The following is a 23950-nucleotide window of genomic DNA, read 5'->3' on the forward strand; positions in this document are numbered from 1 at the left end:
CAGGTCTGCTCTAGTCTGCTCAGTGTTACTCAGTGTTGCTCTGGTCTGCTCAGTGTTGCTCAGGTCTGCTCTGGTCTGCTCAGTGTTGCTCAGTGTTGCTCAGTGCTGCTGAGTGGAGCTCTGGTCTTCTCAATGTTGCTCAGGTCTGCTCAGTGTTCCTCAGTGTTGCTCAGTGATGCTCAGAGTTGCTTAGTGATGCAAGGCTGACTGGGTTTAGTAACTGGGGTGAGGGTCTGTGAGGGGCTATGTTGGGGCCTGTGGTGGTGTTGAGGGGTTGGGGGGGGGGGGCATCACCAGCTGTGGAGGTAGAGGTAGAGGTGGGGGGAGAAGGGGGTGATGGAGTGTTCTGGAGCCAGAAACCATGGGGATGATCTACAGCAGCAGGGTTAGAGGTCAACTCCCCCCCCTTCTCTCAACACGCCGTCCCCCTTCTCTCAACCCACCCCACTTCTCTCTCTTACTTCTTTCACAAAGGACTTACATTATGTTGCCTGTAAAAGCACTTGGGCAATGTTTATATGATCCCCTTTCAAAAAGCTTTCTTACACAGATATACATGCACACACACGCACGCCGCACACACATACAGACACACACACCCACACACATTCTCTCTCTCTCTTTCTCCTCCACTCAGTGTGTAGACAGTCTGCTCTGCGGTGTCTCTCCTAATGAGCAAACTGATTGCCACAGCGGATGATTCCGGTGTGTCTCATCAGATACCCACATCGACAGAATGCTCCTGGAGTGTGAAGTGGGCTGCCACCCATCTCCTCCGTTGCGCTTTGTGCCAGTGCAATGCATGCTGGGTGGACAGGATGGAGCTCTGTGGTTGGCCTGCCCTGTGCTCCAGTCCAAACTAAGAGGCCGGAAGAGCGCGGCCTTGGACCAGAGATGCTCTGAATGGTCCTTCCCCTTTGAAACTTTAGCTTGACGAACAGTCTGGGGCAACACACACTGGCTCTTTGTGTCAGGGTTCTTCTGACTGCCGTCCATCCATGCTCTCTCTCGCTCTCTCTGTCTCGCTCGCTCTCTCTCTCTCTCGCTTGCTCTCGCTCTCTCTGTCTCGCTCTCGCTCTTTCTCTCTCTGTCGCTCTCTGTCTCTCTGTCTCTCTCTCTCTCGCATGCTTTCTCTCTCTCTGTCTCACTCACTCTTTCTGTCTCTCTCCCTCTCTCTCCCTCACTCTTTCTCTCTCTCTGTCTCTCTCCCTCTCTCTCCCTCTCTCTCTCTCTCTCTCTCTCTCGCTCTTTCTCTCAGTCTCCAGCACTCTTTCGCAATTCAATTTCAATTCAATTTTCAATTTAAGGGCTTTATTGTCATGGGAAACATATGTTAACATTGCCAAAGCAAGTGAAGTAGATAATAAACAAAAGTGAAAAAGAGCACTACACCCACAAAAGTTCCAAAAGATTAAAGACATTTCAAATGTCATATTATGGCTATATAGAGTGCCATTTCTCTCTGTCTCTCCCTCTCCGTGTGTTTCTGACTCAGGCTCTAAGCATGACCAGAGTAATGAGAGGCTCAACAGTTTGCCATAGTGTCACTGCAGCTGGTCACAGCTGTTTGTTTCTGTTTTCACATCCCTCCTTGTTTTCTCTCTCTCCCTTGCTTGTTTTGTCTCTCTCTCTTGCTCTCTCTCTCTCTCTCTCTCTCTCCCTCTGTCTCTCTCTCTCTTGCTCTCTCTCTCTCGCTCTCTCTCACTCTCTTGCTCTCTCTCTCTCTCTTGCTCTCTCTCTCTTGCTCTCTCTCTCTCTTGCTCTCTCTCTCTCTCGCTCGCTCTCTCTCTCTTGCTCTCTCTCTCTCTCTCTTGCTCTCTCTCTCTCTTGCTCTCTCTCTCTCTCTCTCTTGCTCTCTCTCTCTCTCTCTCTCTCTCTCTCTCGTTCTCTCTCTCTCTTGCTCTCTCTCTCTCTCTCTCTCTCTCTCGCTCTCTCTCTCTCTCTATATATATTTGTATTCATCAGGGACGGGAGGAGTGGAGAGTTACTGGAGTGGGTTGAGGTTTAACCAGGAAAGCCATGTGAAAGTCAACAAACAGCAGAGGACCAATATGATTTTCATTTGAAGCAGCATTCTATTTGGGCCATGCCGGGAGGCTCCATCTTATGTGTGATTACCTGTGGGTGTCATCCAGAGAGAGAGAGAGAGTAAACAGGATGGACGTTACTATAGAAACCAAGGCATGTAATATCCTGTAATAATCGGTGTACTATAAAGACCTACAATTAGAGAAGAGCTTTATAGAAAATCTTCTGATTTGAGTGGCAGTCTTACCCAGCGTGAAGGGTTCCCTATCTAGTCCCTGGAGCCAGGCCTGTTGACGACCAACATGAGAGGAGGGATGTAATAACTGTACATCTCCCTGCTCACAACCTTCTACACATTAACTCTCAATCCTGTACTGAAACTCCTCTGGTAAAAAGTCATAATGCTGAAATATCATCTTTGTTGTCATTTCGCAAGTGGTGAATGGGAGAGCAAAGACGTCTAGACTGCAATAGCAAGAAACAGGGACTGAGAATAGCATGGTAGAGAGTCATGAAACTCCAGTTACTGCTCTTAAACTACAGTCTGCTATTGTGACTATAGGAAGAGGAACACTGCTTTCCTCCTATTAATACTGTGACTGTAGGAAGAGGAATAGGGTTCACAGAGCTTTCCTCCTGTTAATAAGGACATGTAAAGACTGCTGCACTATGTGTGTGAGAGAGATGTGCTCACTGGCCTCCACTGGGACTTACCCATACGGGAGCTTCGATCTCACATCCACAATCAGTACCGGATATTATTCCTCCTTTGTACTGAATTAATCTCTGCAGAGATGAGATTAGTGCCACATAATGCAAACATGATGCATGATGGTCAGTGCAGACAGCCCTCAATATGGTGCTTTGTGCAGGACCCATTGAGGTTCTGTGTAGGCGATAGATTGTGTTTTTTCAATTTCCTCCGGGCTCATGTACCAAGAATAAGTCCTTTTATAGTGGTTCTATGTGAATAGAGTGGTATTATTGTGGTGTTAAATGCTAACACATGTCAATAAGTCGGTCTGTCCTGGTGCCAGTGTTGTTTCAGGGTTAAGGGTTAGACGTAACACACGACCCAGCCAGCACGGCTAACGTTACTCCAGCTGTGAAAACACCAACTCCAATTTATGGTTATTAAACTCAACACCTTGGGAAGGAGGCACGAGGCACGAGGCTTCTCCATGGAGAGAAAAAGAGCTTTGTTCCCTCTGCCGGAGTGTGTCAGGAGAGGTGTTTAACAACACTCAGAGGTGTGATAGCATCACAGTGTGAAGGGGACAGAGAGTTCAGATGACAGTAGACTACAGTACAGTAGCGTAGAATACAGTACAGTAACGTTTTCGATTTGTGGTCTTAAATATGTCCTTCTCTCTCTCTCTCTCTCTTTCTCTCTCTCTCTCTCTACCTCTCTCTATAGTTCTACCAGGTATAACTATTCCAGGTAGAACTGGTAGAACTATACCAGGTAGAACTAGTAGAACTACACCAGTTAGAACTAGTAGAACTATATCAGGTAGAACTATACCAGGTAGAACTAGTAGAACTATACCAGGTAGATCTATACCAGGTAGAACTATATCAGGTAGACCTATACCAGGTAGAACTATATCAGGTAGAACTAGTAGAACTATACCAGGCAGATCTAGTAGAACTACACCAGTTAGATCTATACCAGGTAGAACTAGTAGAACTATACAAGGTAGAACTATATCAGGTAGATCTATATCAGGTAGAACTAGTAGATCTATACAAGGTAGAACTAGTAGAACTATACCAGGTAGAACTAGTAGAACTATACCAGGTAGAACTATACCAGGTAGAACTATACCAGGTAGAACTATACCAGGTAGATCTATACCAGGTAGACCTATACCAGGTAGAACTATATCAGGTAGAACTAGTAGAACTATACCAGGCAGATCTAGTAGAACTACACCAGTTAGAACTATACCAGGTAGAACTAGTAGAACTATACAAGGTAGAACTATATCAGGTAGATCTATATCAGGTAGAACTATACCAGGTAGTATTTGACTGGGCCTGAGGTGTATTTCATGTTGGTCCCGTCTCACTCTCCCTGGCCCTGCCTGCCATGTGTGTCTGTGTGGGAAATGTGGGCCGAGTTAACCACTCTGCTGGGCTTCGCCGCGGGCACACTCACTGGGTTGTGGTTAACATGCTGCCATGGCAACTGCTATTCACCAGCCCTCGGACAAAAATGTTTTTATCCCTCTGTGACACAAAAGGCTACGGGATGAACTTTCTGACAACACACAACTGTTGAATGGCCCTGCTCTGATGATAATATATCTGTTTTAATGTCCTTTGTCAGGCCAGAGAAAGAGGATAAACACTAACGAACTTTCAGGATTCCTGCCTCATGCAAGAGGTCTGGATTTCAATAGGCATATTATGCCCTGTATCTCAATGTCAGAGTTCTACATTGGAATAGACTCTAGATTCTAGAACATGCACCAATGGACAGTTAATGTAATGCTGAAATCATGCCTGTAAATGTATTTAGCGCCATGTCCTCTACACAGTTACTAAGCCTCCATTCAGATCATATCCAATGGAGGAAACAGTTGTCTGGGACACAATCAAGGTGAATCTATGAATCTCTGCGTACAGTTCTACGGAACACACATTAATAAGACCTTCACATACGCACCTCCTCAACCAGGACCAGGTCATGCTACACATCTACAGTCCGCTGTTTGAAATACAACATCCTTCTAAATATATGGATCTTATTGCGAACACATTGTGCACTGTTGACATAATGTCTGTCCAGAGGCACTGCTCTGCTAGTTCATCAGAACTACACGTACCAAGATACAGTCTACCATGATACAGTCTACCATGATACAATCTAGCACGATACAATCTACCATGATACAATCTACCACGATACAATCTACCACGATACAATCTACCATGATACAGTCTACCATGATACAATCTACCATGATACAATCTACCACGATACAGTCTACCACGATACAGTCTACCATGATAGTCTACCACGATACAATCTACCATGATACAGTCTACCATGATGCAGTCTACCACGATACAGTCACAATACAGTCTACCATGATACAATCTACCACGATACAATCTACCACGATAGTCTAGCACGATAGTCTAGCACGATAGTCTAGCACGATACAGTCTACCACGATAGTCTACCACGATACAGTCTACCACGATACAATCTAGCACGATAGTCTAGCACGATACAGTCTACCACAATACAGTCTACCACGATACAGTCATATACAGTCTACCATGATACAATCTACCACGATACAGTCTTCCACGATACAGTCACAATACAGTCTACCATGATACAATCTACCACGATACAGTCTACCACGATGCATTCTACCACAATACAGTCTTCCACGATACAGTCTACCACGATACAGTCTACCACGATACAATCTACCACGATACAATCTAGCACGATAGTCTAGCACGATACAGTCTACCACAATAAAGTCTACCACGATACAGTCTACCACGATACAATCTACCACGATACAATCTACCACGTACAATCTAGCACGATAGTCTAGCACGATACAGTCTACCACAATAAAGTCTACCACGATACAGTCTACCACGACACAATCTACCACGATACAATCTAGCACGATAGTCTAGCACGATGCAGTCTACCACAATAAAGTCTACCAAGATACAGTCTACCACGACACAATCTACCACGATACAGTCTACCACGATACAGTCTACCACGATACAGTCTACCACGATACAGTCTACCATGATGCAGTCTACCACAATACAGTCTATCACGATACAGTCACAATACAGTCTACCATGATACAATCTACCACGACACAGTCTACCACGATGCATTCTACCACGATACAGTCTACCAAGATACAGTCTACCACGACACAATCTACCACGATACAGTCTACCACGATACAGTCTACCACGATACAATCTACCACGTACAATCTAGCACGATAGTCTAGCACGATACAGTCTACCACAATACAGTCTACCACGATAGTCTACCACGATGCAATCTACCATGATACAATCTACCACGATACAGTCTACCATGATGCAGTCTACCACAATACAGTCTATCACGATACAGTCACAATACAGTCTACCATGATACAATCTACCACGATACAGTCTACCACGATGCATTCTACCACGATACAGTCTACCACGATACAGTTTACCACGATACAATCTACCATGATACAATCTAGCACAATACAGTCTACCACGATACAGTCTACCACGACACAATCTACCACGATACAGTCTACCACGATACAGTCTACCACGATACAGTGTACAATCTAGCATGATAGTCTAGCACGATACAGTCTACCACGATACAGTCTACCACGATACAATCTAGCACGATAGTCTAGCACGATACAGTCCACCACGATACAGTCTACCACAATAAAGTCTACCACGACACAGTCTACCACGATACAGTCTACCATGATAGTCTACCACGACACAGTCTACCACGACACAGTCTACCACGATACAGTCTACCACAATAAAGTCTACCACGACACAGTCTACCACGATACAGTCTACAACGATAAAGTCTACCACGACACAGTCTACCACGATACAGTCTACCACGATAGTCTACCACGACACAGTCTACCACGACACAGTCTACCACGATAGTCTACCACGATACAGTCTACCACAATACAGTCTACGATGATACAGTCTACCACGATACAGTCTACCACAATACAGTCTACCACGATACAGTCTACCATGATACAGTCTACCATGATACAGTCTACCACAATAAAGTATACCACGATACAGTCTACCACGACACAATCTACCACGATACAGTCTACCACGATACAGTCTACCACGATACAGTCTACCACGATACAATCTACCACGTACAATCTAGCACGATAGTCTAGCACGATACAGTCTACCACGATAGTCTACCACGATGCAATCTACCATGATACATTCTACCACGATACAGTCTACCACGATACAGTCTACCATGATGCAGTCTACCACAATACAGTCTATCACGATACAGTCACAATACAGTCTACCATGATACAATCTACCACGATACAGTCTACCACGATGCATTCTACCACGATACAGTCTACCACGATACAGTTTACCACGATACAATCTACCATGATACAATCTAGCACAATACAGTCTACCACGATACAGTCTACCACGACACAATCTACCACGATACAGTCTACCACGATACAGTCTACCACAATACAGTGTACAATCTAGCACGATAGTCTAGCACGATACAGTCCACCACGATACAGTCTACCACAATAAAGTCTACCACGACACAGTCTACCACGATACAGTCTACCATGATAGTCTACCACGACACAGTCTACCACGACACAGTCTACCACGATACAGTCTACCACAATAAAGTCTACCACGACACAGTCTACCACGATACAGTCTACAACGATAAAGTCTACCACGACACAGTCTACCACGATACAGTCTACCACGATAGTCTACCACGACACAGTCTACCACGATAGTCTACCACAATACAGTCTACCACAATACAGTCTACCATGATACAGTCTACCACGATACAGTCTACCACGATACAGTCTACCACGATACAGTCTACCACGACACAGTCTACCATGATACAGTCTACCATGATACAGTCTACCACGATACAACCTACCACGATACAATCTAGCACAATACAGTCTACCATGACACAGTCTACCATGATACAATCTACCACGATTCAATCTACCACGAAACAGGTACCAGTCCTCATTCTGCCATTATGAATAGCCATTGATTTCCATTAGGGTTTGGCTGGAAACCCCAGCACAGTACTGACCTGTCTGCCTCCCATTAGTGCACTTTAATTCTGCCGATGAATAGTCAGGATAGACTGCCCTTCCTGGCTGCACAGACAGACAGACAGACAGACAGACAGACAGGCAGGCAGGCAGGCAGGCAGATAGATGCCCATACCAGATGGCAAGTTAAGTCTCATTCTATCATGATGAGTAGTCCACAAGTTCAAGATTTGATCATCATTCACTCATACCTCATTAAAATACCACTCCACTGTCCACGCTACATGTGTGTTGGTAGTGTGTGTACATAGTTTTTGTAGTGTATTGGTAGGTGGGGAGTCTGCAATGATGAGTCATTTAGAGGAGGTTGAGAAAGTCAGTACATGTTCTTACTGAGTTCTGATGAACAGTGAATAATTAAATTACCTCGACTGTACTGTCATTGGTTATGCAACGGCTCATTTGAATGTTTCAGTGAGTTGAACTTGAAAGTTGTCCCTAAGCTCAGCCCATGGACTAGTGTAAAGATGGCCATGTATATGATTTAAGTGCTGGACCAATACGTCAGCTCTTCTGAGTATGATGGAGTGAAACACAACGCCCTTATATGGACTTTGCAATGGTTTAAGAAATATCAGGTTGACCAATATGACCAAAATGGCCAATTTGGCCCAGTGAAAAGCGCACAGAAGAATAAATAAAAATGTATTGTCTCTCTCAAAAGACAACAATTACTGCTTTGACTATTCTGTGATGAAAGATTCAATCAACAAGTTGACTGTTCTCCCTATTTCTCTCTCTCTCTCTGTGTTTCCATGGAGGTTGCTTCGAGTGCTGCATCAAGTGTCTGGGCGGGGTGCCGTATGCATCGCTGGTGGCCACCATCCTATGTTTCTCCGGCGTGGCCCTGTTCTGTGGCTGCGGCCATGTGGCCCTCACCGGCACCCTTACCATCTTGGAGAACCATTTCTCCAAAGTCACCTCTGACCACGCCATGCTGACCGACGTGTGAGTGACCGAACCCTGACCCCATGAGTAGGGCTAGGAGTCCTTGACCTTAACCTGTCCATGAAAAGCAATGCTCCCTAGTGATATCCTATAAGCTATAATTAAGGCCTGGCTAACCGTAAGTATCCAACTGAATGGCCAGAGTAGAGCATTATTAAGATACAACTGGTCCCCCAAACCCGTACATGTCAATCCAGGCAGTAGTAGTGGCTATATGTCTACAACGATATCCTGAAAAAATAAACTATTTCTACCAGTTATACACTACCATTAAAAAGATTGGGGTCTCTTAGAAATGTCCTTGTTTTTGAAAGTAAATAACATTTTTTCCGTCCATTATAATAACATCAAATTGATCAGAAACACAGTGTAGACGTTGTTAATGTTGTAAATGACTATTGTAGCTGGAAACGGATGCTTTTTTTCATGGAATATCTACATAGGCGTACAGAGGTCCATTATCAGCAACCATCACTCCTGTGTTCCAATGGCACATTGTGTGAGCTAATCCAACTTTATAATTTTAAAAGGCTAATTGATCATTAGAAACCCTTTTGTAATTATGTTAGCACAGCTGGAAACTGTTTTTCTGATTAAAGATGCAATAATACTGGCCTTTAGACTAGTTGAGTATCTGGAGCGGGTTCGATTACAGGCTCAAAATGGCCAGAAACAAATCATTTTCTTCTGAAACTCATATTCTTGTTTTGAGAAATGAAGGCTATTACATGCGAGAAATCTCGTACAACGCTTTGTACTACTCCCATCACAGATACAGCGCAAACTGCCTCTAACCAGAATAGAAAGAGGAGTGGGAGGCCCCGGTGCACAACTGAGATGCCTCACAAGTCCTCATCTGGCAGCTTCATTAAATAGTACCCGCAAAACACCAGTCTCAACATCAACAGTGAAGATTACTATTTAATGAAGCTGCCAGTTGAGGACTTGTGAGGCACCTGATTCTCAAACTAGACACTCTAGTGTACTTGTCCTCTTGCTCAGTTGTGCACCGAGGCCTCCCACTCCTCTTTCTATTCTGGTTAGTGCCAGTTTGCACTGTTCTGTGAAGGGAGTAGTACACAGCGTTGTGCAAGATCTTCAGTTTCTTGGCAATTTCTCACATGGAATAGCGATAATTTCTCAGAACAAGAATAGACTGATGAGTTTCAGAAGAAAGTCCTTTGTTTCTGGCCATTTTGAGCCTGTAATCGAAACCACAAATGCTGATGCTCCAGAAACTCAACTTGTCTAAAGAAGGCCAGTTTTATTGCTTCTTTAATCAGCACAACCCTTTTAGTCTTAGTGAGCTGAGCCTCCTAGCATAGATAAGCCCTATCAATGAATTACAGGTACTTTTATATATATATCTTTTCTTCAATGAGCTCATCACAACAGCTATTTTTTATCAAATAAAAACCTCTGCTTGCACCTTACCCCAGATGAGACCTATTTTAGATCCATTAGTCTATAGCAAGAGAGGAGAAACATAGAGGAGAGGAAGAACAGGACAAGTGTTTTGTTATGAGGTTTAAGGGGAGTCTCTGTGAGTGCCCATTTTAATTTCAATTTTCAAGTTTTAATGTCACGTGTACTTAAGTGATAATGCCAGAGAAGCCGGTGTTTGGAAGATATCTTGGCACGGGTGTTGTTAGGACCAAGACCAAGGTTTGATGCCAATCTATTTGCTCCGTTCCAGCCATCATCATGAGTCGTTCTTCCCTCAGAAGCCTCCACTGGTGTGTATAAAGATAAGGAGAGGTTTTTAGTGGCTGAGAGCCAACACGTTAGTGTGGTAAATATTAGTATAACAAAACTACCCATGCCAGTTTCTCCTGGCTAAGAGCTGAGGAGACTGACTGCATCACTTCTTCTTTTTATAACAAACATGAATGTGTTGAAAACTCCAAATTGTTTGTATAGTCAACCTACACACAGCTCTGACACACACACTTACCCCATCAGACATACCACCAGGGGTATTTTCACAGTCCCAAAATCCAGAACAAATTCAAGAAAGCGTACAGTATTATATAGCGCCATTATTGCATGGAACTCCGTTCCATCTCAAACTGTGCCAATATATCCTCCAAACACCGTCTTCGAGGGCAGGCAAACCGTGCCAATATGTCCTCCAAACACCTGTCACATTTACGGTTTCTCCTCTAGCCTCATGTTGGAGGCTGAAACATAACATAGTCATATTGGATTATCCCTAATGGACAGAACACAGAGCGGGTTTATGTGGGATTTGCTCCTATACAGAATACAGCTGATGCAGTACGTCATCTATGGCATCGCCTCCTTCTTCTTCCTCTACGGAATCATCCTGCTGGCCGAGGGCTTCTACACCACCAGCGCTGTGAAGGAGCTGCACAGCGAGTTCAAGACCACCATCTGTGGACGCTGTATTAGCGGCATGGTACGTAACTAAAGTGAACCACTGGACTGTGTTAACCGTGCACTGAACTTACACCAAACAACGAAACTCACTGCACTCTTGATCAGACCAAATTTCGTGCAACAAGCCAGTCTTTGTTTTTATGTACTCAACCCGAACCACGTGGACACCTGAGTTCTGTTTTAATGTGATCAATCAAACAAGCTGATGACATAATGACGACGTCTGAGCAAATACTCTTCACAAACGGACACGAAAGCATGCCCTCTCTTTTATGCCTACCTGTCAAATAGACACAAACAACAGCTATGAAAATACTAGTTATGATCCAGATCTTCCTAATGCCAATGTGATGCTATTTTTGTACGTGTGTTTTCTCAGTTTGTGTTCCTGACCTACATCCTGGGTATCGCCTGGCTGGGTGTGTTTGGTTTCTCCGCCGTGCCCGTCTTCCTCTTCTACAACATCTGGTCCACCTGCAACGCCATGAGGTCACCTGTGGCTAACCTCACCAACGTGGACACCATCTGTGTCGACGTTCGTCAGTACGGTAAGGGAAAACCGGAGTTACAGCCAGGGTCATCTTCATTAGGCACCATGTGAAAGAAAACAGACTGAAACTGAGAGGGATTACCTGAACTTTTCCAATAAGAAAGGCTTGTTTTGTCTTCCCGTTGCAACATTATCTCTACGCTGTGCCATAATGAATATGACCAAAACCATCCAGGGTCCCTTCTACCCATAACACAGAGCAGGTGTTTCCAATACTTTATGTGTACAGTCGCCTGTTGAGGCTGTGGATCACAGATTTCTATTGGTGTGTATCACAGGAGGTTGGTGGCACCTTAATTGGGGAGGATTGGCTAGTGTTAATGGCTGGAGGGGAATATGTGGAATGGTATCAAATACATCAAACACAAGGTTTGATGCCAATCTATTTGCTCCGTTCCAGCCATCATCATGAGTCGTTCTTCCCTCAGAAGCCTCCACTGGTGTGTATAAAGATAAGGAGAGGTTTTTAGTGGCTGAGAGCCAACACGTTAGTGTGGTAAATATTAGTATAACAAAATACCAATGCCAGTTTCTCCTGGCTAAGAGCTGAGGAGAGACTGACTGCATCACTTCCTTTTTTTATAACAAACATGAATGTGTTGAAAACTCCAAATTGTTTGCATAGTTAACCTACACACAGCTCTGACACACACACTTACCCCATCAGACATGCCACCAGGGGACTTTTCACAGTCCCCAAATTCAAGAAAGCGTACAGTATAATATTAGAGCCATTAGAGATAAAGCAACACCTCACGGTGCCACGCCTCTCCCCTATTTGATCTAGATAGTTTGTGTGTATGCATTGATATGTAGGCTACATGTGCCATTTTTAAATGTACAGTTGAACTCGGAAGTTTATATACACCTTAGCCAAATACATTTAAACTCAGTTTTTCACGATTCCTGACATTTAATCCTAGTAAAAATTCACTGTCTTAGGTCAGTTAGGATCACCACTTTCTTTTAAGAATGTGAAATGTCAGAATAGAGAGAATGATTTATTTCAGCTTTTATTTATTCCATTACATTCCCAGTGGGTCAGAAGTTTACATACACTCAATTAGTATTTGGTAGCATTGCCTTTAAATGGTTTAACTTTGGTCAAACATTTGGGGTAGCCTTCCAAAAGCTTCCCACAATATGTTGGGTGAATTTTGACCCATTTTTCCTGACAGAGCTGGTGTAACTGAGTCAGGTTTGTAGGCCTCCTTGCTTGCACACTCTTTTTCAGTTCTGCCCACAAATTTGATATAGGATTGAGGTCATGGTTTCTGATGGCCACTCCAATAACTTGACTTTGTTGTCCTTAAGCCATTTTGCCACAACTTTGGAAGTATGCTCCATTTGCAATCAAGCTTTAACTGATGTCTTGAGATGTTGCTTCATTATATCCACAATTTTCCCCCATTATGATGCCATCTATTTTGTGAAGTGCACCAGTCCCTCCTGCAGCAGAGCACCCTCACAACATGATGCTGCCACCCCCGAGCTTCACGGTTGGGATGGTGTTCTTCGGCTTGCAAGCATCCCCCTTTTACCTCCAAACATAACGATGGTCATTATGGCCAAACAGTTCTATTTTTTGCTTCATGAGACCAGAAGACATTTCTCGAAAAAGTACGATCTTTGTCCCCATGTGCAGTTGCAAACTATAGTTTGGCTTTTTTATGGTGATTTTGGAGCAGTGGCTTCTTCCTTGCTGAGCGGCCTTTCAGGTTATGTGTAACTGTATTCTTGGTGAGAAGGAGAGTCGGACCAAAATGCAGCGTGTAGATTTCGATCAATGTTTTAATAAACAAACGTAAAACACGAATCAATACAAACACTACAAAATAAAGGACGTAATGACCGTAACGAAAACCTAAACAGCCCTATCTGGTGAAAACACATAGACAGGAACAATCACCCACAAACACACAGTGAAACCCAGGCTACCTAAATATGGTTCCCAATCAGAGACAATGACGAACACCTGCCTCTGATTGAGAACCATATCAGGCCGAACATAGAACTGGACAAACTAGACATGTAACATAGAATGCCCACTCAGATCACACCCTGACCAACCAAAACATAGAAATATACAAAGTAAACTATGGTCAGGGTGTGACAGTACCCCCCCCCCCCCCCCCCAAGGTGCGGACTCCGGCCGCAAAACCTGAACCTATAGGGGAGGGTCTGGGTGGGCATCTGTCCGCGGTGGCGGCTCTGGCGCTGGACGTGGACCCCACTCCATAATAGTCTTAGTCCACCTCCTTAGCGTCCCTAGATAGGTTACCCTCCTTAATGACAGCTCGGGACAGAGGGGCAGCTCGGGACAGAGGTAGCTCGGGACTGATGGGTAGCTCAGCACTGAGAGGAAGCTCAGCACTGAGAGGAAGCTCAGGCAGGTAGTTGGATCCGGCAGATCCTGGCTGGCTGGCGGTTCTGGCAGATCCTGGCTGACTGGCGGATCTGGAAGAGTCTGGTTGACTGGCAGATCTGGAAGAGTCTGGCTGACTGGCAGATCTGGAAGAGTCTGGCTGACTGGCAGATCTGGAAGAGTCTGGCTGACTGGCAGATCTGGAAGAGTCTGGCTGACTGGCAGATCTGGAAGAGTCTGGCTGACTGGCAGATCTGGAAGAGTCTGGTTGACTGGCAGATCTGGAAGAGTCTGGTTGACTGGCAGATCTGGAAGAGTCTGGTTGACTGGCAGATCTGGAAGAGTCTGGTTGACTGGCAGATCTGGAAGAGTCTGGTTGACTGGCAGATCTGGATGAGTCTGGTTGACTGGCAGATCTGGAAGAGTCTGGTTGACTGGCAGATCTGGAAGAGTCTGGTTGACTGGCAGATCTGGAAGAGTCTGGTTGACTGGCAGATCTGGAAGAGTCTGGTTGACTGGCAGAGTCTGGCTGACTGGCAGATCTGGAAGAGTCTGGCTGACTGGCAGATCTGGAAGAGTCTGGCTGACTGGCAGATCTGGAAGAGTCTGGCTGACTGGCAGATCTGGAAGAGTCTGGCTGACTGGCAGATCTGGAAGAGTCTGTATGACTGGCAGATCTGGAAGAGTCTGTATGACTGGCAGATCTGGAAGTGTCTGGCTGACTGGCAGATCTGGAAGTGTCTGGCTGACTGGCAGATCTGGAAGAGTCTGGCTGACTGGCAGATCTGAAAGAGTCTGGCTGACTGGCAGATCTGGAAGAGTCTGGCTGACTGGCAGATCTGGAAGAGTCTGGCTGACTGGCAGTTCTGGCTGCTCCATGCTGACTGGCTGCTCTGGCTGCTCCATGCTGACTGGCTGCTCCATGCTGACTGGCAGCTCTGGCTGCTCCATGCTGACTGGCTGCTCTGGCTGCTCCATGCTGACTGGCTGCTCTGGCTGCTCCATGCTGACTGGCTGCTCCATGCTGACTGGCAGCTCTGGCTGCTCCATGCAGACTGGCAGCTCTGGCTGCTCCATGCTGACTGGCAGCTCTGGCTGCTCCATGCTGACTGGCAGCTCTGGCTGCTCCATGCTGACTGGCAGCTCTGGCTGCTCCATGCTGACTGGCGGCCCTGGCTGCTCCATGTTGACTGGCGGCCCTGGCTGCTCCATGCTGACTGGCATCTTTGGCTTCTCCATGCAGACTGGCAGCTTTGGCGGCATCCTGCAGACTGGCAGCTTTGGCGGCATCCTGCAGACTGGCAGCTCTTGCGGCTCCTTGCAGACTGGCAGCTCCTTGCAGACTGGCAGCTCTATGCAGACTGGCAGCTCCTTGCAGACTGGCAGCTCCTTGCAGACTGGCAGCTCCTTGCAGACTGGCAGCTCCTTGCAGACTGGCAGCTCCTTGCAGACTGGCAGTTCTGAACAGGCGGGAGACTCCGGCAGCGCTGTAGAGGCGGAAAGCTCTGGCAGCACTAAACAGGCGGGAGACTCCGACAGCGCTGGAGAGGAGAAAGGCTCCGGCAGCGCTGGACAGGCGAGGCGCACTGTAGGCCTGATGCGTGGTGCTGGCACTGGTGGTACTGGGCCGAGGACACGCACAGGAAGCCTGGTGCGGGGAGCTGCTACCGGAGGGCTGGGGTGTGGAGGTGGTACTGGAAAGACCGGACCGTGCAGGCGCACTGGAGCTCTTGAGCACCGAGCCTGCCCAACCTTACCTGGTTGAATGCTCACGGTCGCCCTGCCAGTGCGGCGAGGTGGAATAGCCCGCACTGGGCTATGCAGGCGAACCGGAGACACCGAGCGCAAGGCTGGTGCCATGTAAGCCGGCCCAAGGAGACGCACTGGGGACCAGATACGTAGAGCCGGCTTCATTGCATTAGGCTCGACGCTCAATCTAGCCCGGCCGACACGCAGAGCTGGAATATACCGCACCGACTGGAGACACCGTGCGCACCACTGCATAACACGGTGCCTGTCCGGTCTCTCTAGCCCCCCGGTAAGCACAGGGAGTTTGCGCAGGTCTCCTACCTGGCGTAGCCATACTCCCTGTTAGCCCCCCCCCCCAAGACATTTTTGGGGCTGCCTCTCGGGCTTCCTTGCCAGCCGTGTTCCCTCATATCGCTGGCTCCTCTCTCCGGCTGCCTCTGCTTTCCTAAGTGCCTCCACCTGTTCCCATGGGAGGCGATCTCTTCCAGCCAGTATCTCCTCCCAAGTGTAACAGCCCTTGCCATCCAAAACGTCCTCCCATGTCCATTCCTCTTTGCGCTGCTCCTGCCTGTTAACACGCTGCTTGGTCCGTTTGTGGTGGGTGATTCTGTAACGGTTTTCTTGGTGAGAAGGAGAGTCGGACCAAAATGCAGCGTGTAGATTTCGATCCATGTTTTAATAAACAAACGTAAAACACGAATCAATACAAACACTACAAAATAAAGGACGTAATGACCGTAACGAAAACCTAAACAGCCCTATCTGGTGAAAACACATAGACAGGAACAATCACCCACAAACACACAGTGAAACCCAGGCTACCTAAATATGGTTCCCAATCAGAGACAATGACGAACACCTGCCTCTGATTGAGAACCATATCAGGCCGAACATAGAACTGGACAAACTAGACATGTAACATAGAATGCCCACTCAGATCACACCCTGACCAACCAAAACATAGAAATATACAAAGTAAACTATGGTCAGGGTGTGACATTATGTCGATATAGGACGTGTTTTACTGTGGATATAGATACTTTTGTACCTGTTTCCTCCAGCATCTTCACAAAGACATTTCCATGTTTCACACCAAAGTACGTTCATCTCTAGGAGACAGAACTTGTCTCCTTCCTGAGCAGTATGACGGCTGCATAGTCCCATGATGTTTATACTTGTATACTATTATTTGTACAGATGAATGTGGTGCCTTCAGGCATTTGGAAATTGCTCCCAAGGATGAACCAGACTTTTAAGGTCTAAGGTCTTAGCTGATTTATTTTGATTTTCCCATTATGTCAAGCAAAGAGGCACTGAGTTTGAAGGTAGGCCTTGAAATACATCCACAGGTACACCTCCAATTGACTCAAATGATGTCAGAACTTCTCAAGCCATGACATCATTTTCTGGAATTTTCCAAGCTGTTTAAAGTCACAGTCAACTTAGGGTATGTAAGTTTCTGACCCACTGGAATTGTGATACAGTGAATTATAAGTGAAATAATCTGTCTGTAAACAATTGTTGGAAAAATGACATGTTTCATGTTTTGTGTGGAACCCAGGAAGAGTAGGTGTGGCTTTCGCAACAGCTAATAGGGTTCCTAATAAAATACTAAATACCACTTGTGGCATCTTTTCTCTGGCTCGATATCCTCCGTCTCCTCTCAGGTTTTATAGCAGAAATAAGACATTATAACAGCCTAAAATGACCAGTGTGTCACCTTGTACAGGTTTGTTACACTCCACTCTACAAGCATGACATTTTAATGGAGATTTCATCTAAGTTATAACCACATCGTAAATTTGAATGTGATATGTGGCTATGGCCAAATAAGGATGGTTCCTTTACTGTGTATCTATATGAATTATATGAATACTGATGACATGATGTGAGGAATTTGCTGTGTCAATATTAACCTTTGAATTGAACGACTGTCTGCAGGTATCATCCCCTGGAACGCATCGCCAGGCAAGGCTTGTGGGTCCACACTTGGAGACATCTGTAATACCAGTGAGGTAAGGCATCTCTCCTCCCATCCTCAGTCATTATTTTGACCAGTGATATACTGTACTGTCTATTATGTGGGTGCCATTACTTCTGAGATGCATGCTCACAATAACAGTGCAAGGTCCACAGAAAAACATACATTTGTATTCACAATGAGTTACTGTACTGGTACTGTGTTCAATCACATGAATGTCTTTTTCAGTTCTACCTGTCCTACCACCTGTACATCATAGCATGTGCTGGAGCTGGGGCCACTGTCATTGCTCTGGTAAGTTCATCTCTCGCGCTCTCTCTCTCTCTCTCTCTCTCTCTCTCTCTCTCTCTCTTCTCTCTCTCTCTTCTCTCTCTCTCTCATCCTCTCCTTCAGTCCACCCTTGCAGTTTGTATCTGACTGTAGATCATGAATCCAGTGCTCCTCTCCTCATTTCCCATATGGTTTATGTAACCTCTGACTGTAAGGCAGAATACCCGTAGACTTTTCCACAACTCCAATCCCATTCTCTGTAAACCATCTGCTTAGATGCCCCGGGCCCCAGACTTATTTTAGAAAAGTAGAAACAGGGTGGACGTTTGTCCTGTATCGGGACACATGGCTATGTTTATACAGTATAAAGGGGAATATCTGTAAGGATATAAACATGTGTAGACTACATCAGAGTTCTTTGAACTAAGGGCGCCCCATTTCCGAAGAGTATAGAGTCCCGTCTTGGGTGTTTTGAAAACAATGAGTAATGATAGAAGAGGGAAATTGTCTGTCAAGGCCATGCAGTCCTTTTTTCCTCTCTGATTGCTACCAAAGAGTGTTTCATAGGGTTCCATTGAACTCATATATATATAGGTGACAAAAATGAATATTTTACTAATACTTGTGTTGTTTTTTTTTTTTTACAAGTAAAAAGTTGAAACATCAGTTGTTGCCAAAATATGGCAGCCATGCACATGCATGTCCTTGGGCGTTCTCTTACCGCCTGTATTCTGTTCTCTTCCACCAGCTGATCTACATGATGGCTACCACTTATAACTTTGCCGTTTTGAAGTTTAAGAGTCGAGAAGACTGCTGCACTAAGTTTTAACTGGTGTTCAGAGACACAGTCTATGACACGGCTCTGAGTAGCCTGCAGCCACGTACTCCACGGACTAAAAATAGTCAGCAACATATCTCCATTAACCTTCACCTAAAGTGTAAATAGCTGATTGTATGCATCTTTTAGCATGTGTTATCCAGAGATAGGTTTGCCTGAAGGACCAACTGTACCTGAAGAGAATTGTCTTAAGAATGGGGTGGTGTAAAGTTGAGAGGGTTATGCTTTTCTCCATTTCTTGTTAAGATCTGATTAGGACAATAAATCAGTAATAACTCCCTTAAATTAATAGCACTCTGGCTAATAAACAGTAGGCGTGGAAGAGGAAGACAAAAAACACAATCTGAGAACAATACTGTATTATGAAGGAGTTCTCCGTCAGTTGCCATGACCATCGTGCTTAAATTTGGGGTGAAAATGTATTTGTTTTTTGCTAATGTTCAATTTGTCAGAAGACCAGCCAGGCTTGGAAAAGTGCCTTTCCCCCATTAATGTTTTAGGATTGATCGTGTGTACTTTTGTATTTTCTTGGTGCAAGACACAAAGTGTTACACAGTGAATTTGAATTGTCAGTATTACAAGCTTCTATTACAAACTAGTTCCTCAGTCGTATATAGATATATAGATACAGATAGTCTTCACACGTAAGATGACGCAGACAAGGATGAACAGCATTTCAAAACCAATAACTGCACATATAACTAGTATTGTGAAGGGTAATCCCAGTACCAAGGGTATATTTTCCATCAAGGTATATAGCCTCAGTTGATGACTTCATATATTTTATAAAGGAAGTGTTCTTGTTTTAGAGGAGTAATGTAATTGCTATGGGACCTGATGCCTTCATAGCTTCAGCTGATAGTTTTGATTGGTTTCTTCCTCCTCTTTGACTCATTCAGAAACATTACATTTTTTTTAAAGAGCCACTGTTGTTGTTGTTGTTTTTTTTAACACTGAGCCTGCATGCTTACTTTATTTCATTTGGATTCCTTAATCTGTTTATGATTACTTATATTCCATATTTCCATAAATATTTAATTATTTCCGAAGATTTTTGAAGACTTGTAGTTATTATTTTTCTCTTTCTATACAAAATAAACAATCTTTGTGTACAAAATATCCCCAATGGTTTTATATTTCTTCTCAAATGAAAAAGAGACACTGAGAACAGTACCAGTGACAGAAAACCTGTTCCATCTCATACCACAATCCAATGCCCCTCTAACCTCTACTAACCACCTTCATCATCAAGCTGGCATGCAAAACCTAAAACCCCACTACCCTTCCTCTCCCTCTCCCCTTTTTAAATGTCTCTGTAATATTCTTTAATAATCATGTTAGTAGTGTTGAGGATAATGACATTACTTTGAAGGTGTGTCTGTTGTCTGCTTAACATTGTGTTTTCTCTGTGCGTGTGTGTGTGTGTGCGCGTGCGTGTGTGCGTGCGTGTGTGCGTGTGTGTGTGTGTGTGTGTGTGCGTGCGTGTGACCTAGCTCTGCCTCATGTAGCCTGCTTTGCATCTTACCATGCTCACTGGCCATCCACCTCGGCCCTCTCTTCCAGATCCACTTCCTCATGATTCTTTCAGCAAACTGGGCCTACCTAAAGGATGCCAGTCGCATGCATGCCTACCAGGACATCAAACTGAAGGAAGAGCAGGAGCTGCATGACTTCACGTCTCGTTCAAAGGAATGCCTCAATTCCTACACATAAGGATTACGCCCTGGTCCACACACACACACACACACACACACACACACACACACACACACACACACACACACACACACACACACACACACACACACACACAGACACACACACACGCACGCCATCTCAGGCGGTCTGACCAAGAGAACCCATAACCTGCCAGCTGCCCTCATTCAGCGCAGTAGTAATGCGGCTCCTAACAAACTAATGCATCAATGTCTCTTTCTACAACTAACTGATCAAGACATCTGTGTCAGAACCTCTGTTTCTTGTGTGAATATACTTTTGTTTTTATTTTTCTAATTTTCATAGGAATGTTTTTGTTGCGATTTATTTTTTTCTTATTTTTATTTTTTTCTAACCAGTGATTGCTGGTGAACTTGAAACATTGCACTATTCTAAAACATGAAGGAAATAAATAATGAAGCTTGTTTTAGAGTGCTCTGTTGTGATTCTGGTCTAACTGTCGGCCATTATGAATAAGGAAGAGCGGGAAGTTCTTGTCAGCGAGAAGAGAATACGTTTTTTTATTATTTTTTTTTATCAAAGATGCAGTTTTGATTACACCTCATGGCACAACATGAAACGCCTTACAACATCACAGATATATACAAGTGGTGCAATGTCCTGTTGCTAATTGCAAACAAGTTAGTTCCTCCTGGCTCTGAATGGAGAGCATATGAAGAGGAGGAATGTGAAGGCAAAACAACATTCTATTGTGCAACAGAACATGTATGTGTTGGCTTCTTTGACAAGGTGTTTACGTTGCCCCTCTGCCCATTTCAAACGGTTAGGGTTTAAAAAAACTGTTCTCTTGCTAGTAGTTTGAGTTTAAATAGGTGTGATCATTCTGATTCTAGAATTTCACAAGTTACATTACAACTAAAATGTTAATATTTGAATTGATGTAATAATGATGTAAAATCCTAATTCCCTAAAAGAGGAACTACCTCATGCCTACGCAGGTACACTTACTGAACATGCACAGGTATTTTAGCTGAGATAACCACGTGCCCATGTAACTGTAAACAAACCTGTGGCGGTTGGGTTTTTAAATTTGAGTCCTTTTAGGAGGAATCCTTTACATTTTTAGTCCTTAAACTTTGAGTCCTTACACCATTAGTCCTTACACCATTAGTTCTTACACCATTAGTCCTTACACCATTAGAACTTACAATTTTAGTTTATTTATTTTACCCTGGCAAGTGAATGGTGCCAATAAGAATTATACAGTTAGACTGACCAAAATATTTCATCTTAATACATGGCCATTGTGTGATTCCATGGTTAATAATTAGTATCGTTTTAGTTTTTCAAATGTAGCATTTTTATAGACAGTCTACATATAATTTAAAATGTCTTGATTAATGTCTTTGTGAGATGAAAAATAAAGGTCAAATTTGACTATTAAACATGAGGATGGTTTGTTGCACAGAGTGGCTTGTATGTCCAAAGTATCGTTGGGATGAATAAATGCTTCTTATTGTATAGTGTATGATCTTCCACAGTTCATCCCAAATTCCCATGTGTGACTTGAAATTCCCATTTGCGATTGTCGAATCGTTATCCCTGTAACTACAAGATACAACAGGCTTACATTTTACTTGGTTGAGAGAAAACTAGTGTTCTGAAACTAAATGTTCATGTGCTTTGTTACCATGGCAAACCTTGTGATTTAGAAAGTGCAAGTAAGTGAACATTAACCGTTCTCCATTCAAGCTGAGATAACTCTGTGTTAGGGTGTTTTTTGTGATGTTTCAATCTTGTTTTTTTTATTGAAAATATAACCACTTAAAAGAACAAACAAAAAAAATGTTTTCTAAATTTCTTGAATTGTATTTCAGTATTGTTTTTTTTTTACGCGCAATTGTTAAAATACTGACATCATTACTGATGCAATCTTTATCTGTTATTTAGAAGAGACTTACAGGAATATTGATGTTTATTCATTAGTGCATTATTAAGGAGAAACTGTTTCTGCAGTGATACAGGTGATGTGTAGTCATTTGTACTGACAACTATAGTAGGCAGTGTTTGCCGGTTTCCAGAGAACAATTTAGTCCACTGTATGTCATTGTAGTCCACGGTGTTTCTTAGTTCTGAAGTATATAACTCCTCTATAGTATTTTCATTTAGTGTCAAGGTCTTCCTTGGGAATTTATATCAGGTAATACTTAACTTGTCACAGTATTCTGAATATTGATCATCACACCTCACCCTATGATTGAAAATGCCAATCTGACCATGAATGGAATACGGTTCGGCCAAAGTTTATAAGCCACTGTATGTCTTGATTGTTTTGTAAACAAAGTGGCCTCTGAAATATAGTACAACATATTCAAAAGGTTTGTAGTGGCCTGCAGGAATATGACTTTGATGTGAATTGAATGACATTACCGTCCCATCATACAGTACTTCCTGTGTATAATGTACCAAAAAAGAATAGTAATCAAAATGGCTGCCGATCAAACACCAGGAGGACACCAATCCAACGTCCTGGCTGGGATCCACTTTGACATTTCTCTCTTTCTAATTGTTTTTATGAAAATAATTTTTTTAAATATGTACTCCTAAATTATGTACGCCATTCATTTTCCATGCCAAAGGGCATAAAACCTAATGTCATGGTACACAGACAGACACAGGCAAACAAACACAGACACAGACACACACACACCAACAGTTCTTCAACTTATGTGTGTGTGTCACACCTGTACACGCTGACTCCATCTTTGCTCCATGCCCATCTTCATGTTTTTCTGGAGAGGATCTTTGTCGAGGACGGGGCCTTCTTTTCTTCAGGCTCCTCTGCCTCCTTCTGTTCTGGGGGGGAGCAGTGAGGCCTCCTCAGGGCCTGTAGTGTCCTGGAGTAGTAGCTCTGGAATGTGCTGGGCTCTGGAGGGAGAGTTAGAGAGACACAAAATGAGTCTCTTTATGCTCTGGTCTTAAATCAGTGAGGGTAGGAGGACACAGCATACATCATCAGACAGGATGACCAACACAGAATACATCATCAGACAGCAGGATCAACACAGTATACATCAGACAGGATGACCAACACAGAACACATCATCAGACAGGATAACCAACACAGAATACATCATCAGACAGGATAACCAACACAGAATACATCATCAGACAGGATGACCAACACAGAATACATCATCAGACAGGATAACCAACACAGAATACACCA

The 23950-nt window shown here is 44.1% G+C and overlaps 1 protein-coding gene across 4 annotated transcripts in view; it reads left to right on the top strand.

The window, feature by feature from the left end:
* The window catches only part of LOC139405505 (neuronal membrane glycoprotein M6-b), a 56520-nt gene extending 33191 nt beyond the window's left edge, over positions 1–23329 (top strand). For 2 of the 4 annotated variants that reach the window (XM_071147891.1, XM_071147890.1), the window contains exons 2-7: positions 8705–8891; positions 11154–11310; positions 11671–11839; positions 17897–17970; positions 18165–18230; positions 18955–20161. In XM_071147891.1, coding sequence (XP_071003992.1) covers positions 8705–8891; positions 11154–11310; positions 11671–11839; positions 17897–17970; positions 18165–18230; positions 18955–19035 — 734 coding nt within the window. In that variant the 3' untranslated portion in view covers positions 19036–20161. Of the gene's footprint in view, positions 1–8704; positions 8892–11153; positions 11311–11670; positions 11840–17896; positions 17971–18164; positions 18231–18954; positions 20162–20607 lie in introns of those variants that run through there. The other 2 variants (XM_071147888.1, XM_071147887.1) reach the window with 1 other exon arrangement.
* The last annotated feature ends 621 nt before the right edge of the window (positions 23330–23950 follow it).

This window comes from Oncorhynchus clarkii, chromosome 3, assembly GCF_045791955.1.
Source record: "Oncorhynchus clarkii lewisi isolate Uvic-CL-2024 chromosome 3, UVic_Ocla_1.0, whole genome shotgun sequence".
Lineage (NCBI taxonomy): Eukaryota > Metazoa > Chordata > Actinopteri > Salmoniformes > Salmonidae > Oncorhynchus > Oncorhynchus clarkii.